Source organism: Felis catus, chromosome A3 (assembly GCF_018350175.1).
Source record: "Felis catus isolate Fca126 chromosome A3, F.catus_Fca126_mat1.0, whole genome shotgun sequence".
Lineage (NCBI taxonomy): Eukaryota > Metazoa > Chordata > Mammalia > Carnivora > Felidae > Felis > Felis catus.
Window position 1 is genome coordinate 11,745,001 of NC_058370.1, and position 18,369 is coordinate 11,763,369.

At 48.0% G+C, this 18,369-nt stretch overlaps 1 protein-coding gene across 7 annotated transcripts in view; it reads left to right on the forward strand.

Annotated features, from left to right (window-relative positions):
* Window positions 1-12,729, forward strand: part of UBE2V1 (ubiquitin conjugating enzyme E2 V1) — a 31,056-nt gene extending 18,327 nt beyond the window's left edge. For 4 of the 7 annotated variants that reach the window (XM_003983388.6, XM_019826366.3, XM_045053503.1 and 1 more), the window contains exons 2-4: window positions 417-565; window positions 9,797-9,922; window positions 11,130-12,729. In XM_003983388.6, coding sequence (XP_003983437.1) covers window positions 417-565; window positions 9,797-9,922; window positions 11,130-11,276 — 422 coding nt within the window. In that variant the 3' untranslated portion in view covers window positions 11,277-12,729. The remainder of the gene's footprint in view (window positions 1-416; window positions 566-9,796; window positions 9,923-11,129) is intronic. The other 3 variants (XM_045053504.1, XM_019826367.3, XM_045053501.1) reach the window with 2 other exon arrangements.
* The last annotated feature ends 5,640 nt before the right edge of the window (window positions 12,730-18,369 follow it).

Genomic DNA, 18,369 nt, shown 5'->3' on the forward strand with positions numbered 1-18,369 from the left:
TAGCCTCAGAAATGCATGATAAGAGCAAAATGAAAGGAATAGCCTCTTCCCTTCCAAGGCACTTCGTATTCATGATACTGATACTGATGGTTTTCAACTATCGTGGACCCAAATTGATCAACATTTAGACACGTAAACTCTCGATGAAGTTTATCAAAGCTACGGAGGTGGGGGGTGGGTTGTCTCTCCAGGCTGGGTTAGTCGTCGCTTCACCTGTAACAAAACCACGTGCCCCTTCCTGTGGTTACTCTGGTCGGTACCGGAAGCCCTGGGAACAAGTTTAAGGGACGACGACTTTCGGCCTTTTTTGCATGTTAGCATCTGTATTTCCACGGAGTAATAACGAGCAGCTAGATCTAGGCTTACAGGTTCCCCTGGAGTTGCTAGTATCTTGAATTTCTTTCCATTTATTTTAGGAGTAAAAGTCCCTCGCAATTTTCGACTGTTGGAAGAACTGGAAGAAGGCCAGAAAGGAGTAGGAGATGGCACAGTTAGCTGGGGTCTAGAAGATGACGAAGACATGACACTTACAAGATGGACAGGGATGATAATTGGGCCTCCAAGAGTAAGCGTCGAGCTACGGCTATAAATGTCAATGTCTTAAATTCACTGTGCCTCCTTTTAAGAAATATTAGCCTTATCACGGAAAAAGCTCACCAATGGTATATTTTCTGAAATGTGGCTATTCTTTTTTGACCAGTTTCAGTTTATATATTTGAACCTCCTCTGATGCTGTTTAATCCCTCCACATGGTAAGGAAAAACCTGTTTAGACTCCTAGTGTGAATTTACATGACAATGTAGACAGTGAGGTTTGAGGTAATTGCACCCTCAGATGTAGTTTAGAACAGACTCTGGGGCTTATCAGATAACAAGGCTCCAGATACAGCCAGGGTTCTGAGAAGACCTGGTCGAAACAAACTTTGGCCTTCACAGTTGTGGTTTTCATTCACTGTGTCCCAGGTCGGGACCCATGCACCCATATCTTAATTCATCGGGCTGTTCAGCAAAGGCTTCTTGCCTGCCTGGTTGGCTCTGGTCTGTTCCAGGCACTTTGAGACCCAGAGGCCTTTGTGAAGAAGACAGTGACAACGGGGATGAGAAAACTGACCTCTCCTTTAGAGTTTCGTGATTTGTGAGAGTTCCCAGGCTTCATAGTGCCAGCTGACTTTGTTTTAGCGTACATAGTGAAACCCCCAAGAAATGTCATCTCACTCTCATGAGAACCTGTTGTTAGGTTCTCCTGTAGTTAGGTTCAGCCTCTGGTTGCATTTGTTTTACAGGTGAGGAAATAGAGAAATGAAGTTCCTCGCCCAGAGTCACGTAGCTGCTAATGCCCATAGGGGTCCTGGCTCCAGACTCTGTGTTCCTAACCACTGTGCTACATTGTCTCCCCGCTGCTTAGATTGTGAGTTTTCCTCTGTTCCCATTTGAGAATCACATGGGGTGTTAGATTCCTGCAATGTGACGCTTGTTGCAGACAATAGGAGATTCTGCCTGAATGGAGCAAGACCTTCCCTTCTTCCGCTTGTGTTTCAAGATGCTGGTGCTCTCCTTCTTCTCACTGCGTGCCCAGGCCCTCCACCAGCTCTGTGGGGAGTAGGAAGACACGTGGGATGTGGTCCCGGCTGGAACAAGGAAGAGGGCCATGCTCACTAAGTGTTAGGACCGTCTGATGTTCGTCTCGGACCGTCATAAACACCGATGGTGAATGGCTAGCTTTGCCGTTCAACGTTACTTGTTGAGTCATTTTTGACCCTGTACTTTTGGTTTTTTGGGTTTTGAAAACCTATCCAATTTACTGTTTTTACTCATTTGTTTATCTTTTTTTTTTAATCTCTGAAAACCAGGATTTATGGATCTATCAAATACTGGGGGGAACCTGATCTAGAAAGCTAGTTTCTTCATGGAAATCATTTCTCGTTGTCTCTGAGCGTCCACCGCGTGGTTGACAGCTTCCTTCACTACATCTCTTCTCTTCCTGAGAATGGGTTAGGTTTCTCGAGGATGAGAATTATTCTTCCCTCCCCCTTACTCTCCAGAGCACCTGGAGATGACTCAGAATCAAGTAGTTGTTCAATAGATTTATTAATCAACCGACTGATTTTTAGGTTCTAACAAATTAAGAATGAACCAATGTACAACATTGAGAATCTACTAAATACTGCTGAGTTTCACAGTGAAACAATGAATGAACAAAATGAACCACCAAATCCCATTGAAAATATTCTGTTCTACCTACAATACCCTGGATGACCCTGAGTTTCACTTTAGTGATTTCCGTAGGGAGCTAACTTGCAGTGAGTGGCTGCGGTACGCACAGTGCCTGCCTTCCACACATTCTTTTTTCTTTTTTCTTTTTTCTCTTTTTTTTAATAACAGCTTTATTGAGGTAAAAATTCCTATATCCTAGGATTTGAAAACTGTAGAATACACCTTTAAACTGTACAGTTCAGTGGTTTTTATCATATTCAGAATTGTGCACCTGTCAGTAATTTCAGAACATTTCGTGACTCCGGAGAGAAACCTCCCCCATCAGCAGTCACTCCCATTCTGTCTCCCGTCCCCATCCCTCCCCTTTGACAGCCTTTCATTTACTTTTTGTCTCTGTGAATTTGTCTCTTCTGAACATTTCATATAAATGGAATTACACAATATGTGGTCTTTTGTGACGAGCTTTTATTTAGCATGTTTTCAAGGTTCATACATGTCACAGCACTTACCAGTAGCTCATTCCTTCCTATGGCTGAATGACGTTCCATTTTGTGGATAGACCACATTTTCTTCACTCATTAATTGATTGACAGACATTTGAATTTGTTCCATATTTTGCCAATTATGAGCAATGCTGCTATGAATTTTTGTGTATAGGTTTTTGTGTGGACATATGTTTTCATTTCTCTTGGGCATATACCTAGGAGTGGAACTGCCTGGATCATATGGCAACTTTATGTTGAACATTTTAAATAACTGTCAGACTATTTTCCAAAGCGGCTGCACCGTTTTATATTCCCACCCAACAGTACATGAGGGTGTTGGTTTCTCCACACCCTCACCAACGCTTGTTATTGACTTTTTTTTTCTTTTTTTTATCCCTGTCATTATGCTTGCCCTGGATCCCCAAGGTTAAAAGCAAAGTTGTACAGGGAACTGTGTGCTTCTGGGTGCTTCCTATGACCGGTCTATTTTATGACTAGCATCCCTTATACAAGGGATAAACTGTGACTTTGCAATATCAACATAGTTATTAGTATCTAAATAGAGCACTTGAGTAACTTATCTCCCTGTTGTATTTTTGCTGCTGTATGACTCAACAAGAAAATCTTCCATCAAAAGTGGTCCAGCAAAAAAAAAAAAAAAAAAAAAAGTGATCCAGCAACTCTAGGAATTTACTCTGCTCTTTTTAATGTGTTGCCCAAAGGCCTCTATGTACAAAATTATTGAATGCAGCATTTTCAGTAGTAGCAAAATATTGGAAACCACCTCAGTGTCTTTCAGCAGACCATAGTATGTGCTGTTGAGCTGTTGAAAAACAGGAGCCAGATTTATGTGTGCTCAACTGGAACGCTTTCCATGATATTTAAGGCCGAAAAGGAAGGTACAAGGCAGTATAGAATATGCTGCCACTGAGGAGGTGGGGGAGAGCAGGAGGTCGTACATATACTGTGTTTACAGTACTTTTGGAAGAACATAAAAGAAATTGGTGACAGTGGTTGCCTTCTTCAAAAGATCTAGCTGGCTGGGGCCAGCGTGGAAAGGAGGCTTATTTTTTTGCCATTTTCCTTTTTGTACTTTGAGTTGCTTTAAAGTTCCTCATCCAAGTGCCATTTGCAAAATTCTGACATAATGTCCAACTGTCTCCAACAGAGAACAGGTTACAGAGTGGCCAGGTTACAGAGCAGTTTCTCAGCCTGAGCACCATTCACATCTTGAGCTGGATCCTTCTTTGTTGCGGGGCTGTCTTGTGCATTGTAGGGTCAGCAGCACTCCAGGTCTCTGCTCACTAGCAGAGTAGCACCTCTCTCCTCCAGTTGTGACAACCATTAATGTCTCCAGATGTTGGGGTGGGGGGCTGGGCAGAAATTGCCTGGGTTGAGAAACACTGTTATGCCTCTGGAGTTCTCCAAGATAATGTTTTTGTGCGTGGTTAGAGCCTGGGTGTGTGTTCATACACGTGGTTAGAGCCTGGGTGTGTGTTTATACACGTACTTCTCTAAAAGTCCCTACACATGCTTAAGAACGAAACATAATTACACAAGTGTGTGAACTAAAAGGAGACTGATCCTTTCCCCCATTTCATTATACTCCCCACAGACTGTGTGTGTTCCTACTGGCTTTTGCTTTTGGGTACACAAACATAAATGCATATCCTTTTTAATAAAAATGAGACCTTGCTCTACACAATGTTTTGCAGCTTCGTGTTTTTCACATAACAGATGGTGGAAGTCTTTCCATATCAGTGCATGTTGATCTGTCTCTTTTTAAAAAGCTTTATGTGACATGTATGATACGTGAATATATCCTCATAAAAATTCTCAAACAACACAGAATATGTAAAGGAAGAAGTTTACTTTGTTCCCCTTAACTCTTTGTGTCAGGAAAAGAGAAAGCCATGCTAGGTATTTCAAGAAAGCTAATTTAATAAAGGAAGGTGATCAAATTGGTGTTGGACTGCAAAAGCAGAAAAGGCACAGTGTGGGAGCACAGAGCTAATGCAGCAGGAAACAGTAACTTAGCCCTGGGGCCAGGAAGACTTGGGGGGCACGGGCCCGTCAGAACCAAGCACCTGGAGGAGTGGTCCCAGGAGGCAGTGAAAATGCTTGGGGACATTAAAAGACGCTAGAAGTCAGAGCAGCTCTCAATGCCACAATGAGGGGCTCATGTAGGCTGACATGGCAGGAAGAGAAATCTAATGGACAGGAACAAGTGCCTCCTTTCTCCTTCGTATTTTACATTAGATGATTGTGTGGTTAACTTGACAGTTTAGTCTTTAGGTTGAAGAATATTCAGGTGGTGCCGGCATTAAGTCAGAGAAATGAATAATTAATGTCACCTGAAGATGGGTCCAGTGGCTTGCTCAGAAGGATACCCTGGTGGCCGGTGGGAAGAGGGAGAGGCTTGGTACGAAGGAAGGTTGTGTCTCATCAGTGTCTGGAGGGGTGTTTTGCAGGTGCCGGTTTAAGCTCTAAGCCCACCTTTCTCAGCTCTGCTTTGAATACTGGGGCCAGGACTCTGCAAACTACATTTTTCCTTTGTCAGCTGGTGCTCTATTGGGTTCCTCCAATCAGGGACGCAGGAGAGCGCCTGAAAGGCAAGAAGAAGGGCCTGTTCTGTCAGAGCCACTCTGGTAATGGCCCTTCATCCCAGCATCAGCAATGGGTCTCAGCCTCCATCCAACTCGAGGGGGCGCTCCCAGAGCTGGCCCACAGTGCCTCCTCAGAGGTCTGGGTTCAGCTCTGGAGACCTGTAACCCTGAGCCTCTAGGTCTGAAAAACTGGCTTATTCCCTCTGTTCCCCCAGCCAAGGGACACCACTGCTTTCTGCCGGTTCCCTCTGTGTTAGCTCGGATCCCTTTCTGCCTTTTCAGTCCAGTGACACCTGTTTAACCACTTCCCTATATTAAATTCTCTGTTAAAGTACCTAGTGCGGTATCTCCCTTCCTGGGCTGTCCCTACCTGCCATATCCCCGCTCTCCAGATTAACTGGGAGCAGCATTCAGTACCTCCCCTCTCACACCTCTTCCTGTGCATTTTCCTTCCCATCTTCAGAGCCACTCCATTAAGGATTTCTCACCTTTTAAAGGGCCCACCTTGTGCATCACACATAACTTGTGTATACCTGCGTCAGATTTCAACTGAGGAGCAGTTGTCTGGTTGACCTGAATCACCTTTTTATATACTGAGATTTTGTCATTTTGCTTGTTTTTGCAATCAGTACCTTTTCCTTTTCTCATGTATCATACAGTTTAAAGATAAATTTTATTTCATAATACTTCTAGGCTTAAAGAAAAGGTGCAAAGGTAGTATGGAACGTTCCCATGTGTTCCCCTCCCCCCCCCCACCTTTCCCTGTTGTTAGTATCTTATGTTGGGATAGTACGTTTGTTACAACCAGTGATCCAGATACGGATGGCTTACTGTTAACCAAAGTCCATATTTTATTCAGGTGTTCTTAATTTTTACCTTGTGTCTATTTTCTGTTCCAGAATCCTATCCAAGATACCACATTATATTTTGTCATCCTGTCCCACAAGGGTGGCTGTGGCTGTGACAATTTCAGGTTTTTCTTGTTTCTGTTGCCCTTGACAGTTTTGGAGAATACTGGTCAGGTGTTTTGTAGAATGTCTGTATTGGAATTTATCTGATGTTTTTCATCATGATTAGGCTGGGATTATCTCCTGTATATAGTTTAGGCCCAGGAGAAGTTTGTAATCTCTAGGCTCTGGGCTCGTAGTGTCTAATGCATGAAACAACCCGTGTGCACATTCACATAGCCACACTTGGAGGGAGGTGTCTGCCTGCTTTTATAGGATATACCTATTCTGCACCTTGATCTGTACCAAGAGCCACGTCTTGGCAGTCTTTGTCTGGCCTCAGTCTTTGAAAAGACGACAGGGTACCCGATTTTATGAATATGCCGAATTTGTTGAGTCAGTCCCTTGCTTGCAGGTGGACATTTTGATTGTTTACAGTTATTTTTGCTGTTGCAGACAGTGTTCCACATTTTTGTGCGTAAGTATGAGTCTGCCTGTAGGAAATACCTAGAAATGGCTTTGCTGGTTTGAGCTTGCGTGTTTCTCATTCTGATAGGCACTACCAAATTGCCCCATGAAGCTCAAGCCATGTCAACAAGGTGGAAAGCGTTTCATGATCAAACGATGAATCTGGAACAGTGTTCCTCACAGAGGTACCATGTTCTAGCACCTCTTGGGGCACATTTCCTTTCTTCAGTGAAACCTTTAGCAGGTCCCTGGAGCACTAGTGAACAGAACAAAAGAAGAAAACCAGAACCCTGTTTTCTACAAAAGTCTTGCTTTGGGCTTTTTAATGACCCTTCCAGTGTCTCTGTGTTCACTTGACTTGAGGCATTTTTTTCGTGGGTTTCAGTGAAATTGCCAGTTGAGTGTCAATGGTCAGAAATTTAGTATTTCTTTTTTGCTTTCTAGGAAGTTCGTCACAGAATGCCTATTTTTAAATTAGACTTGATAGTGTCAAGAGTTACGAGATTTAACGTATGGAATAATCAGAAACCTGTTACCAAGCTGTCCACCTTCTTAACCATTTTGATGTCGTTGTTAATAGAATGATTAGTAAAAGTATATCGAGGCTGATAAGCCATAAAACGTTCTCACAGGTGAATAAATTGATGCATCAGAAACTCCAAAATGTAGATCCAATATTTTAAAAAGACTCACTTTGATAATTACCACAAGCCCATGCCCCCAGGGACTATTCTGTATAAGAGATTCTGTCTTTCAATTGTGTGACAAACCATTGAGCATGAATGCTGGACACATCCAGAGATGAACTTGGGCTCATACAGTTGACAGATATTGCTGAGTGAGTAGTTGCTGATGGAGACCATGCTAGATGCTAAGGATAGACCTTTTATCGTATTTTCCATAAGTCTCTTTGGCTTCCTTCTTGTGTTTACTGATTTTTTTTTTTTTTTTAACTTGTAAAGAGCAATATTCAAGTCCAGGAACATTTGAGTACCAATTCGGTTGAGGCCCCTGCCCTTCTTGTTCTGAGTTTATCGAAGAAGGTCTGACATGAGACTTCAGATGGGGAGTCAGGAAGACTTCTGAGAGGAAGGTCCCCTTGAGCCAAAGAGCTAGGATGGACGCAGAGACGCAACCAGTTTCGGGGCCCCAAGGTGGAGAGAAGTTGGGGCTAGACGGGGCGAAGAATAAAAAGAGAGGAAGGCAGGTGTGCACAGCAGGGTCTGACCCAGGAACACGGGCTTCCTTCTCGGGTCACTAGCAGCCACTGGAGGGGTTAGGCCAGCCGGGCCACTTCTTGGTTTTGGAAGGTCAGTCAGGCTGCTATGTGGAGAGCAGATTGTAGGGGGAGCAAGAGAGCAGAGACCAGGGGTGCTTGAGAGGAGGTGCGTGGTGGAGGGAAGCAGGTGGGCGTGGAATCTCTCTTGGAGGTGGAAGCTGAGCCTTTCTTGTGATTGGAAGGTAAGGGGTAAGAGAAAAGGGAATTCTAGGTGGCTGCCAGGTTTTGCTTTATCTAATGGCTAGATGGTGGTGCCACGTACAAGGGAAGAAGAGGGAAAGAGCAGGTTGAGTGAGGGTAGGTGGAAATCCAGAATTGAGTTTAGGTTTGTCACAGTTTGGAGTCCCTGTTACATGGATGTGTAAGGTTCCTGTGGGGATATTATGAGTGCCTTCTTTTTTTTTTTTTTTTTTAATGTTTATTTTTGAGACAGAGAGAGACAGAGCACAAGCAGGGGAGGGAGAGAGAGAGGAGACACAGAATCTGAAGCAGCTCCAGGCTCTGAGCTGTCAGCACAGAGGCCCATGTGGGGCTGAAACTCACGAACTGTGAGATCATGACCTGAGCCGAAGTCGGACGCTTAACCGACTGAGCCACCCAGGCACCCCACATGAATGCCTTCTGAATTTTAAAACATGTTCGAGTTTTTTGTCAGGGATTGATCACTGTTTAGACATAATGTTTTCAAGGATTTAAATCACGTCTTCTGTAACTTGTTTCCCCCAAGACAGCTAGATGTCGCTGTTTACACAGGAGCCTTTACTGGTGCAGCAGGCACTGGGGAGGGGAACACTGGTGCCTGCGAGGGGGACCTATTGGAGGGTGGGTGGCCTCTGCCTTCAAGGGGGCCAATATTATGGAGAGGCATCACCTTTCACGGTGGTGTTCAGACAAGTAAATGATAACACTGGGACTTCATAAAAGAACAGAAAGCTGGGACTAGCTTGTCCTGTGTGACATTTGACCAGGTGATGTTTGAACTGGGTCTCAGTGGCTGTGTGGCGGCTCAGGTGGGGGCAGGGCGCTCTAGGCAGACGGAACAGCCCGCCAGCAGCAGTGCAGCGAGGAGTCCATCGGCCTGGGGGGTCGGACTTTGCCGTGTGTTTCTACAGAGCCCCCGTTGGCATTTGAAGGACAGGTTTTTCCTCCGCGGGCCTGGTATCTTTAGCCTCCCGCCTCACCCACTAAATGCCTGTAATCTCTCAGGTCAGTGTCACGGCTGCAGGGAGAGGCGGCACCTAGCAGTTGAGCTCCCTCGTGTGGCGCCCAACCCCAGACGGATGATGGAGCGGGGAAGCAGCTCTCGCGTCTGCATCCGCGCCCTCTGACTTTGCTTTAATGTTGAAGCGAAGAGCTGCCTCTTCTCTGCTCTGCACATAGTGGCATCTGATGCATTGGCTGATGTCCCTGGCGTGAGCAGACATTTAGTGTTGCTTCCCGGAGTAAAGAATACTCCTCACACACCATTCCCAGAGCATGGGACAGATCTGCCAGGTAGAGAAATTAATAGAAAAACCAGTCCGTCTGATTGGCCTTAATACTAACTCAAAATTTCAATGATACTGTTTTAAATTGTCTGTCTTTTTATTCCCCCCCCCCCCCCCGAGACCAGAGTTCATATGCACTAGTGTGGAGACTAGTTACTACTAACTTGACAAGTAACAAGTAGCCTGTGTATAAAGGAGGCAGATACACCAGTTCTGCAGGCAGGAATAAATGGGGTTTCAAAAAGATCTGCCTTTTTGAATTCATGGTTTGTAATTGTCTGATGTCTCTGTACCTTTTTTTTTTTTTCCAGACAATTTATGAAAACCGAATATACAGCCTTAAAATAGAATGTGGACCTAAATACCCAGAAGCACCCCCCTTTGTAAGATTTGTAACAAAAATTAATATGAATGGAGTTAATAGTTCTAATGGAGTGGTAAGTTGTTTTTCCTGCCCATACTTGTTTGGGTTGAGAAATGCTTTGTGTTTACCATCAGGGGCACTTTGGCCCTCATTCCGTGTATTCCTTGGTTCTTTGATGATGAAATGCGTTGCAGTATGAACATATGCGGACTTGGGGCGAAGGCCTGTTCCCCAGCTGTATTTAAATCATCACTCATACGACACTTACTCTGGGCCAGCACCGTGCAGGTCACTTGGAGATATCAGCTCATTCCATTCATGAGGTAGAGATGAGGAAACCAAGGCCCAGAGATGCAAAATCTTATCCAGGATCATACTTTTACTTCCTGAGCCTTATTTGTGGTACATAGCATTTTTTTCTGTTTAACGGCCTCGTTTTATACTTATTTTTACTACCATGTACGGAAAGCCAGTGTCACTTGTCGTAAGAAGGCAGTAACAGCAACAGTACAGTAAATGCTGCAAAATCAAAGTGATGTTAATACATTCTTCCTCCGTGTGTTTCTTGCCAGAGGCTTTGCACCTTTGAGACCTGCTCTCGTTCAAAGGGAAAATCAGCAAGGGTTGAAGGGTTTTACACGTTAACATCATGTGAACTAAGCCTTTGTTTTGAGGTACTCAGAAGACTTGAAAGCAGACTGGGAAGAGACGAGCCTTGTTGCTGTGTGTTCAGGGTTTAAGGTCATACCTGAGTTCCACCTGAAGTCCAGAACCCGGAACTCTACCCACATTTTGGAAAATTTCCTCTGGGAATTGCGAGCATAACTTGAGAGTGTGACTCTGGGGCAATCCTCGTCACGAGAGCGTGGACCTGGGCCACCGCCTGCCTCGGCTGTCCTACTGCCCTGTGCGTCGTTACCGTCCACCAGGGTGTAGACTTGAGACAGGACAGGCTGTGAGCAGTGGCAGCAGCCAGCCCAAGAGAAGAGGCCACCGTTCTAGAGCCAGTTGGGTTGAGTCTTGCCGAGTGTGTGAGCCATTTCTCTAAAGGTGGCTCTACTTATCCAAGACTTCCTTCTCCCAAACAGAGACACAAACAGAAAAACAGACTGACTGGAGGGAGGGGATCGTGCAGGGGCTCTGCGTGTCGGGTCTCACTGTGTGACTGGCATGTTCAGCTTGAAAAGTGCATTTCACTCATGTCGGTAGCTTAACTCCAGCATGTAGCGATTCATTTGTTTGAGAGCCTGACGGTACTTTTCTCGTTTGCCTTTTTGTAGGTGGACCCAAGAGCCATATCAGTGCTAGCAAAATGGCAGAATTCATATAGCATCAAAGTCGTCCTGCAAGAGCTCCGGCGTCTAATGATGTCTAAAGAAAACATGAAACTCCCTCAGCCGCCCGAAGGACAGTGTTACAGCAATTAATCAAAAGAAAAACCACAGGCCCTCCCCTACCCCCCTCCCATTCGATTTAAGCAGTCTTCATTTTCCACAGTAGTAAATTTTCTAGATACGTCTTGTAGACCTCAAAGTTCTGGAAAGGAAGCTCCCATTCAAAGGCAATTTATCTTAAGATACTGTAAACGATACTAATTTTTTTGTCCATTTAAAATATATAAGTTGTGCTATAACAAATCATCCTGTCAAGTGTAACCACTGTCCACATAGTTGAACTTCTGGATCAAGAAAGTATATTTAAATTGGTTCCCATCATAACTGGTGGGGCACATCTAACTCAACTGTGAAAAGACACATCACACAATCACCTTGCTGCTGATTACATGGCCTGGGGTCTCTGCCTTCTCCCCTTCTCCTCCCCCTGCCTCCCTGCCTGCCTCCCTCCCTTCCCTCCCTCCCTCCCTCCCTCCCTGCAACAGCCCTCCAGCTTGGGGTGGCTTGCTAGAGTAGGTGTGAAGGTTTCAGGTCACAGCCTGTGGGACTACTGCTGGGTGTGTGGGGGTGCTCCAGCTGCACCCCTGCTTTTTTTAAGTCTTAAATGATGCCCCCCACCACCACACCCCCCCCCCCCAAGCCATTGTCCCTTCTTCACTTTCCACCACCACCCTTGGCCGAAGCATAGATTGTAACCCCCTCTGCTCCCCTCTGAAATTGGCCTTTGGTGAGGAATTCAGGGCTCTCCCCATATCTTCTCCCCCACCTTAATCGAGGGGTGCTGCTTTTTCCTTCCTCCTCCTCAACTCCCTTTTTGTACCATCACCACCCAACACTTTCCACAATACTTCCTTGCTTTGGCCAGAAGCCATCAGGTAAGGTTGGAAAGAGTCTCTGACTTCCCTCGTTTAGTTTTGGAACCACATTTACTCACTCTCCACCAGCCTGGGAATGAATATTGGGTCCTCAGCCCTGCCACCCTCTGCTGTCATCGTCAGCTGATGCGGTTTTTTAGCTCAGGTTTTGATAAAGTGAAAAGAACAGTCACCAGGGGTACTCACACCTGCCAGCTCTCAAAGTTCTTGGTGGTTAAACTTGGAGAAAGGCCACAGAAGACACTTGTAAGCACACACGGTCCCTCTGAATGAATTTTCTTTTCCTGTAATTGCTTTTGCTTTTAAAAATTGAAGAAGTTTTACACAGGGTTCTCATGTGGTCATCTTGCAATCCGTTTGGGTCTAGTTTGGAATGTGGCAACTGGAACAAAAAGAACCTTGAATTCGGTGCATACTTTGGTTTTGGTGCTGCTGTTTCTCACGGTCCTCAGCAGGGATTGAAAAAGAACTCGGTGTGCACAGCAGATCCCCGAAATTGGCGGGCTTGACTTCCTGGCAAATTGCTGCGTTTTTCCACTTTTCTGTTCAGGACCACTAAATGCTGAGATGTGGATGCATACCGAAATAAAAGCGATTCATTGTGTTCTAAAGTTTTTTTTTTTTTTAATTTAGTGTTTGTGTAAAACCACCTTTTGAAGCAGCAACTATCAAGTCTGAAAAGCAATCGATGTTTCCATTAATCTTTTTCTGGGGGAAACCTTAGTTCTAAGGATTTAACATCCTGTAAGTAAAGTTTAACATAACAGTATTCCATAAGCAGCCTTTTTATTGTCAGACCATTGCCTGATTTTAATATAATAAAAAAAAAAAAGTGTGCGTTAATATTTAAGAAGCTGTGCCCTTCTTCCTCTTGGCTTGTAATTTAGGAACGATTTAATGTCTTGGATGCTTTGGGATTCAAATTGATGTTCCCAAAGCGGGGGTCGGCAAACCTTCTTCCACCGAGGGCCTAAGTCAGTAAATCCTTGGGCGGCTTTGTGGGCCAAGAGGCAAAATGGAAGGAAGACCCTATGTACGTGTTTTATTCGTATAGTGAGAGAAAACAGATTCCCACAAAATTTTTTTATTGATGAAATTCAATATCTAATAATTGAGTACAATCCTTTTTGTAATGTTACAAGTCTGATGAAAAAAATGGAATTCTTTTTTGGGGGGATAACGTTTTGCTTCATCAGAATTCAAAGATAGTATTCCTGATTATCAGGTAAGTTGTGAAAATCCTTCACCCAGGGGCTGTACAAGAACAGGCAGTGGGCCGGGTTTGGCCCATGGTCCACAGTTTGCCAACCCCTGTCCTAGAAGATTGTAGTGAATAAGGGGGCGGGGGGGTGGTGCTCTCCTTTAAGTAGCTTTGTTAAGTCCCTTGTAGTGCGTACTTACTGGCTGGATTTAGTCTATTGGGAAGGGGAAAATGGGACCTTCACATGGATTTCTGGTGCGTGAGACCAGAATTTTGTTTGACAGTTTGTCTGCTCTCTACTGTGTAAGGAGTGGAAACGTGTCTGCGGCTGTTTTTATCCAGGATTTGAACTTCCTGCTGTGGTCCCAACCGCCAGCAGGCACGACTTGAGTGCCCTGTGGCCGGGGCCGGGCCGTTCTTTCGTGGCTGCTGGGGCCAGCTCAGATGTCAGAGCCTCATCCTCCAGAAAGCACAGCCCGAATTCCTGCCAGATGGTCCCTGCGAGTCCTGTGGAGTGAACCACTGCCTTTCAGCCCCCCTGAAGGGAGTTGGCCGGGACCCGTGTGGGTTCTTTGCCCTCCGTCCTCAGTTCCCCTGAGGGAGGAAAAGGACGGGAGGTTCTAAACTTCTTTCACAATGCTGCTGGGAAACCCCAAGGCAGATTCGGGGCTGAATCTAAAGGTGACAGCTCCCATGTGCTGTGTGGCCTCCAGAAGGAGGAGCCGTCCGAGATGCTGGAGCGTGCACCTTTTACCTTCTTAGCGGGCTAACAAAACTGACCTCAGAGCTTTGGAAGTTCAGCTCGAGTCTCGTGGTAACTGTTTGAGTCTGATCTGCAGTTATGTGCCACGGTCATGTGCTCTGCTCTTCCTTGTTGCCGGCGGGTTTACAGGTGGTCTGCAGGTCGGGCCTAGATTTAGGGCAGGGAAGACGCGCTTGTCTGGGGGCCTAGTGTGCCGCTTCACCAGGTGGCCTGCTCAGACCTGCCGGGTCTTTGCTCTCGAAAGAAAGAAGATACATCTATTATTTTTCACTGGGTAGAACCGCGGGGTCCGGGGGTGCACGGAGGTCTGCACAGCGACCTGACAGAGTGGACGAGAAAGCACACCCTCTGATGCACCCAGAGCAAACCCGCGGTGGGTCTCCAGGACCCCGGGACCTTTGACCACGATCTTGGAGTGAGGGCAGGGCCCTTGTGTGTCTGTCCTGTCGAGGAAGTTCTGGAGCGCTTCGGGTGGGGGCAGGCTCCGCGGTCTGCCGTTGTGTCCACCCCGGCTGTCTGTCGGGGCTCCCGGCTCCGCCTCTTGCCCTTCCGTACTCTTCCCCTGCGCCCCAGGAGCCCGTGGACGCTAAGCCACGTCCCCCTTCCTTGCTTGTGTCTGCTCCACACTCCTCATCAGAACCCCGGGAGCGATGGCATGCCATTAGGGCTGTCCCCTTCCTTCCTCAGCCGAGGAGGAAATTCTAAGGAAGGGCAGCTTGTGAAAGCGTGTCTTTCCAGGGTGAGTCCCAATCTGCCGGGGCGGGGGCTGGACGGGCCACAGAGCTCTGAGCTGTCCGAAGGCTTTCTTGTGGGGATCACAGGAGGCTACCTGCCCTTGCTTGTAGTCCGAGCCTCCACTGGCTGGCGGGAGGTGACCTTGGAAGAGGGGAGGCCTAGTGCCGGAGCCAGCCTCACTGCTGCTGCCGGACTTCCCACTGTGAACAAGAAGGCACCGGCCACACGTCGGAGTTCGGGGGTGGGTGAGTATGGAGGTGCTGCCCAGTGCTCGGGATGTGGGCTCAGCAAACCCCAGCTCTTTGATTTGTAAGAGAAGCTGTGAATGCAGATTTTTAGGTGGAATCCACTTCACTCCCCGCGTAGAACAGAGACCTTCACAGCTTGTGGGCCACAGCAGAGAGCTCCGTGGACAGACGGCTGTCACCAGCTGCACCTTGGCCCTCCCTTGGTTGTTATCACGGTGGCCTTTGGCCCCTGGGAGGCTTGTGGTCCTGGAAGCCGCGCCCATGGGCATACTGTTGGTCCTCAGAGCATGGGCAGCACCACCTGTAGCACAGGTGGAAGCTTCTAAGAAGCCGAGAGTTGCTGCAGAATTCACGAAAAACAGACCCGTGTTTCACGGAGTCCAATGCGGTCCCACTGTGAGACGTGCCATCATTTTTATGTACCACGAAGACAAAAATGCTGTCGCTGTTAAATGTAAGACACTACTGATTACAAGCAACGTCCCAATTCCACAAATGTTAAGATGTGAAGGTGTCCGTATGGTCACTTGCGGCAAGGACAGAGGCGGTGGCCTCGCTAGTGGTGACGGACAGTCGCCACATCGCACCCCCCGCTGAAAACACTGATGTGCAAACCTACGACGGGCCAACCCGAGCCGGAGACCCCATCTTTGCCTTTACTAAATACAGAACACACGGACCTAGGAAGCACTTCCAACAGCAGAAAGGGAGTAGAGCGGAAGGTGAAGTTCTCTTTGGCCTCTGAGCCATCGTCTCCGGGCCAGCACCTGCGTCGTGGGCCCTTCAGATCCGGTTGAAACCAGGCCTCCCTCCACTCCCCTACCTCCTTCCCACCATTTGTTTTTTAACACGACCGGGAACGTGGCCTCCACTTTGCCCTCCCCCTGCAGGTTTTTCTTCCTAAACGGGACCTGCCGAGGTCCCTGGGGAGGAGCCGTGTGCTTCTGAACAGCCGCTGGGCACCCAGTAGGCGGTGGACCCCCACCCTGCTCCCCCGGCCCTGATGGGCACCCAGGCGGTCTCTGACGTTTTGCAGCCCTCACCAGCCTTAGGGTGCGTGTGGGTGTGCGTGCACACACCTGGAGAGTCAAGTCCCGGGAGTGGGCTTCTCCATCCAAGGACGTGGGCACTTAGGGTCATTTTCAAGTTGCCTGCCAAGGGGATAGCATCTCACCCTCCCATCAGCAATGTAAGATGGGTCTCTTCCCACCCCCCACCCCCCACCCCACCGTCCCTCTGATCTTACCTCTCTGTCCGCCCATCTTTGAGCTGAGTTGGCTATTCCACAGTCTCCTGTGCATTTTCTTAGGTGAGAGGCTGGGTCCTCTCAAGTTGAAAAGTCATGTTTTTCCCTCCCAACCGTGACCTCTTTGTTTGTTTTTCCTACCAGCTTGTAAGAGTGCCTTACATAAAAGAGTTCTAGCTGTCTGAGACGGACATTTGACGCATACACGGACGGGTCTGGTGTTCTTGGCAGGGTTAGCTGATGGGAGGCCACCTCCACCAGCCATCGAGGGCCCTGCGGTACAAGTAGCTCAAATTGGAAACCTTCGCTTGTGGTCAGCCGGGGACGTTTTCAGTCCCTCCTCAAGGCCCGTCCACCTCAGGGTCCTGTAAATTAATAGGGGTGAAGACAGGCATGCGGCCCACAGAGCGGCTTTCTGACACCACCCATCGTTTGCTGCGTGACGCGGGTGTGTGTCCTGATGTGTCCTGATGTGTCCTGCCCCCGGCAGTGCTTGGAAGGGCACAGACTTCGTGCCGATGGATGGGTGCACTAAGAAACTTCTTGCTTCCAGAAGCCGGTTCTCACATCCACCAGTACCTTCCCAGCCCAAGTCGCCATCACCTCCCTGGGCCCCCCCCTCCTGCCCCCCAGCCCCCACAGGCCATTCCCCACACAGAAACTCAGCCTAGAATGTTCGTCACGCTCTTCTCTGTGTGGCTGGCTCTCCATCGCCAGGATAGAGGCTCGTTTATATCCTCCCAAGAGAGGCTTTCCCACACCCTGTCCCCCTTTGGGCACAGCACCCGCTTGTGTTTTGTTCTGGGCAGTTACTAACATCTAACAATATCTTCAGTTATTCTTCTCTTCCTCCTTGGAGCGGACCTCGTGCAGGTGAGGGCCTCATCCTGTTTATCCCATGCTGTGCCCCCCATACCAAAAAGCAACGCCAAAGCTGAAACCCGTTAAAAGAGCACGTGAGTTACTCCCCAGGGCTGGGCCTGGGCCTTCCTCTCCCGGCCATGGACAGGGATAAGGGAAGGGCCTCGATGGTCCGTGAGGCCTTGGGCTGCCCCTCCATGAACTCCCGGGGTGCTGTTTGGACAGCAGGGTGGATGGGTGAGTTGGTGGAGGGACTGGCTGAGTTTGGTTCCGGGGGAGGCTTGTAAGTGGTTGTGTGGATGCAAGGACAAGCATAGATAGGAGTGAGGAGAGGTGAGATCTTCACGTAATGTATCCCACGACCCCAGCGAGGAAGCCCCGGGGTCAGGAGTCAGGTGGGCCAACCCCAGCTCATCCGTCTACCTGCTGTGTGGCCCTGGGCAGCCTCCTTAACCTCTCTCTGTCTACTTCACAGGGTTATTCTAAGGATTACTGGAGGTTTTACGTGTTGTGGGATTCTCACAGTCCTCAACACACAGCAAACCCTCAGGAAACGTTAGCTCCTGAACGCTGAGCAGAACAGCAAAGAAACTTCCCAGGTCTGCGGACATTTGGAACGAGTTCCGGCTCAGAGCTGTGCACCCGGCATCGGCCAGCAGAGGGCGCCCGCGCGCTGCAGACCGAGGCGCGGGCTCTGGGGCCACACCTCCGGTCCCAGCCAGGCCCCCACCTTGACAGATGTGGCCTCTGGGCAGGGAGGGACCACTTCAGAGCAGGGCTCTCAGGAGCCTGCGTGCATTTGACGAAGGGGGACTTGCAGGAAACACGGGGGGGGAGGGGGGTGCAACCTCCCCGCCCCCCCATACCCGGAGGAGCTCTACCCCAGCTACACCCTTGCTGCCTCTGGCTTCAGGGGTCGCAAACCCAAATGCTTCAAAGGCCTGATGGGGGCCACTGCGAACTGGAAAACTGACCTATTCAGCTCTGGAATATGGACTCAGGGTGGCCACATCTTTTGATTTTTCAAAAGAGAAGCCAGACATCAGTATTTAGTAAAGAACCTCAATTTTTATGGTGGCAGTGGATTAAAGGCTTTTTTTTTTTTTTTTTTTTTTTACTTTTAACCGCCAGTTGCCACCTCTGAGCCACCTTGTATCTTTGTTAAGTTTATTTTTGAGAGAGAGAGAAAGCTTGAGT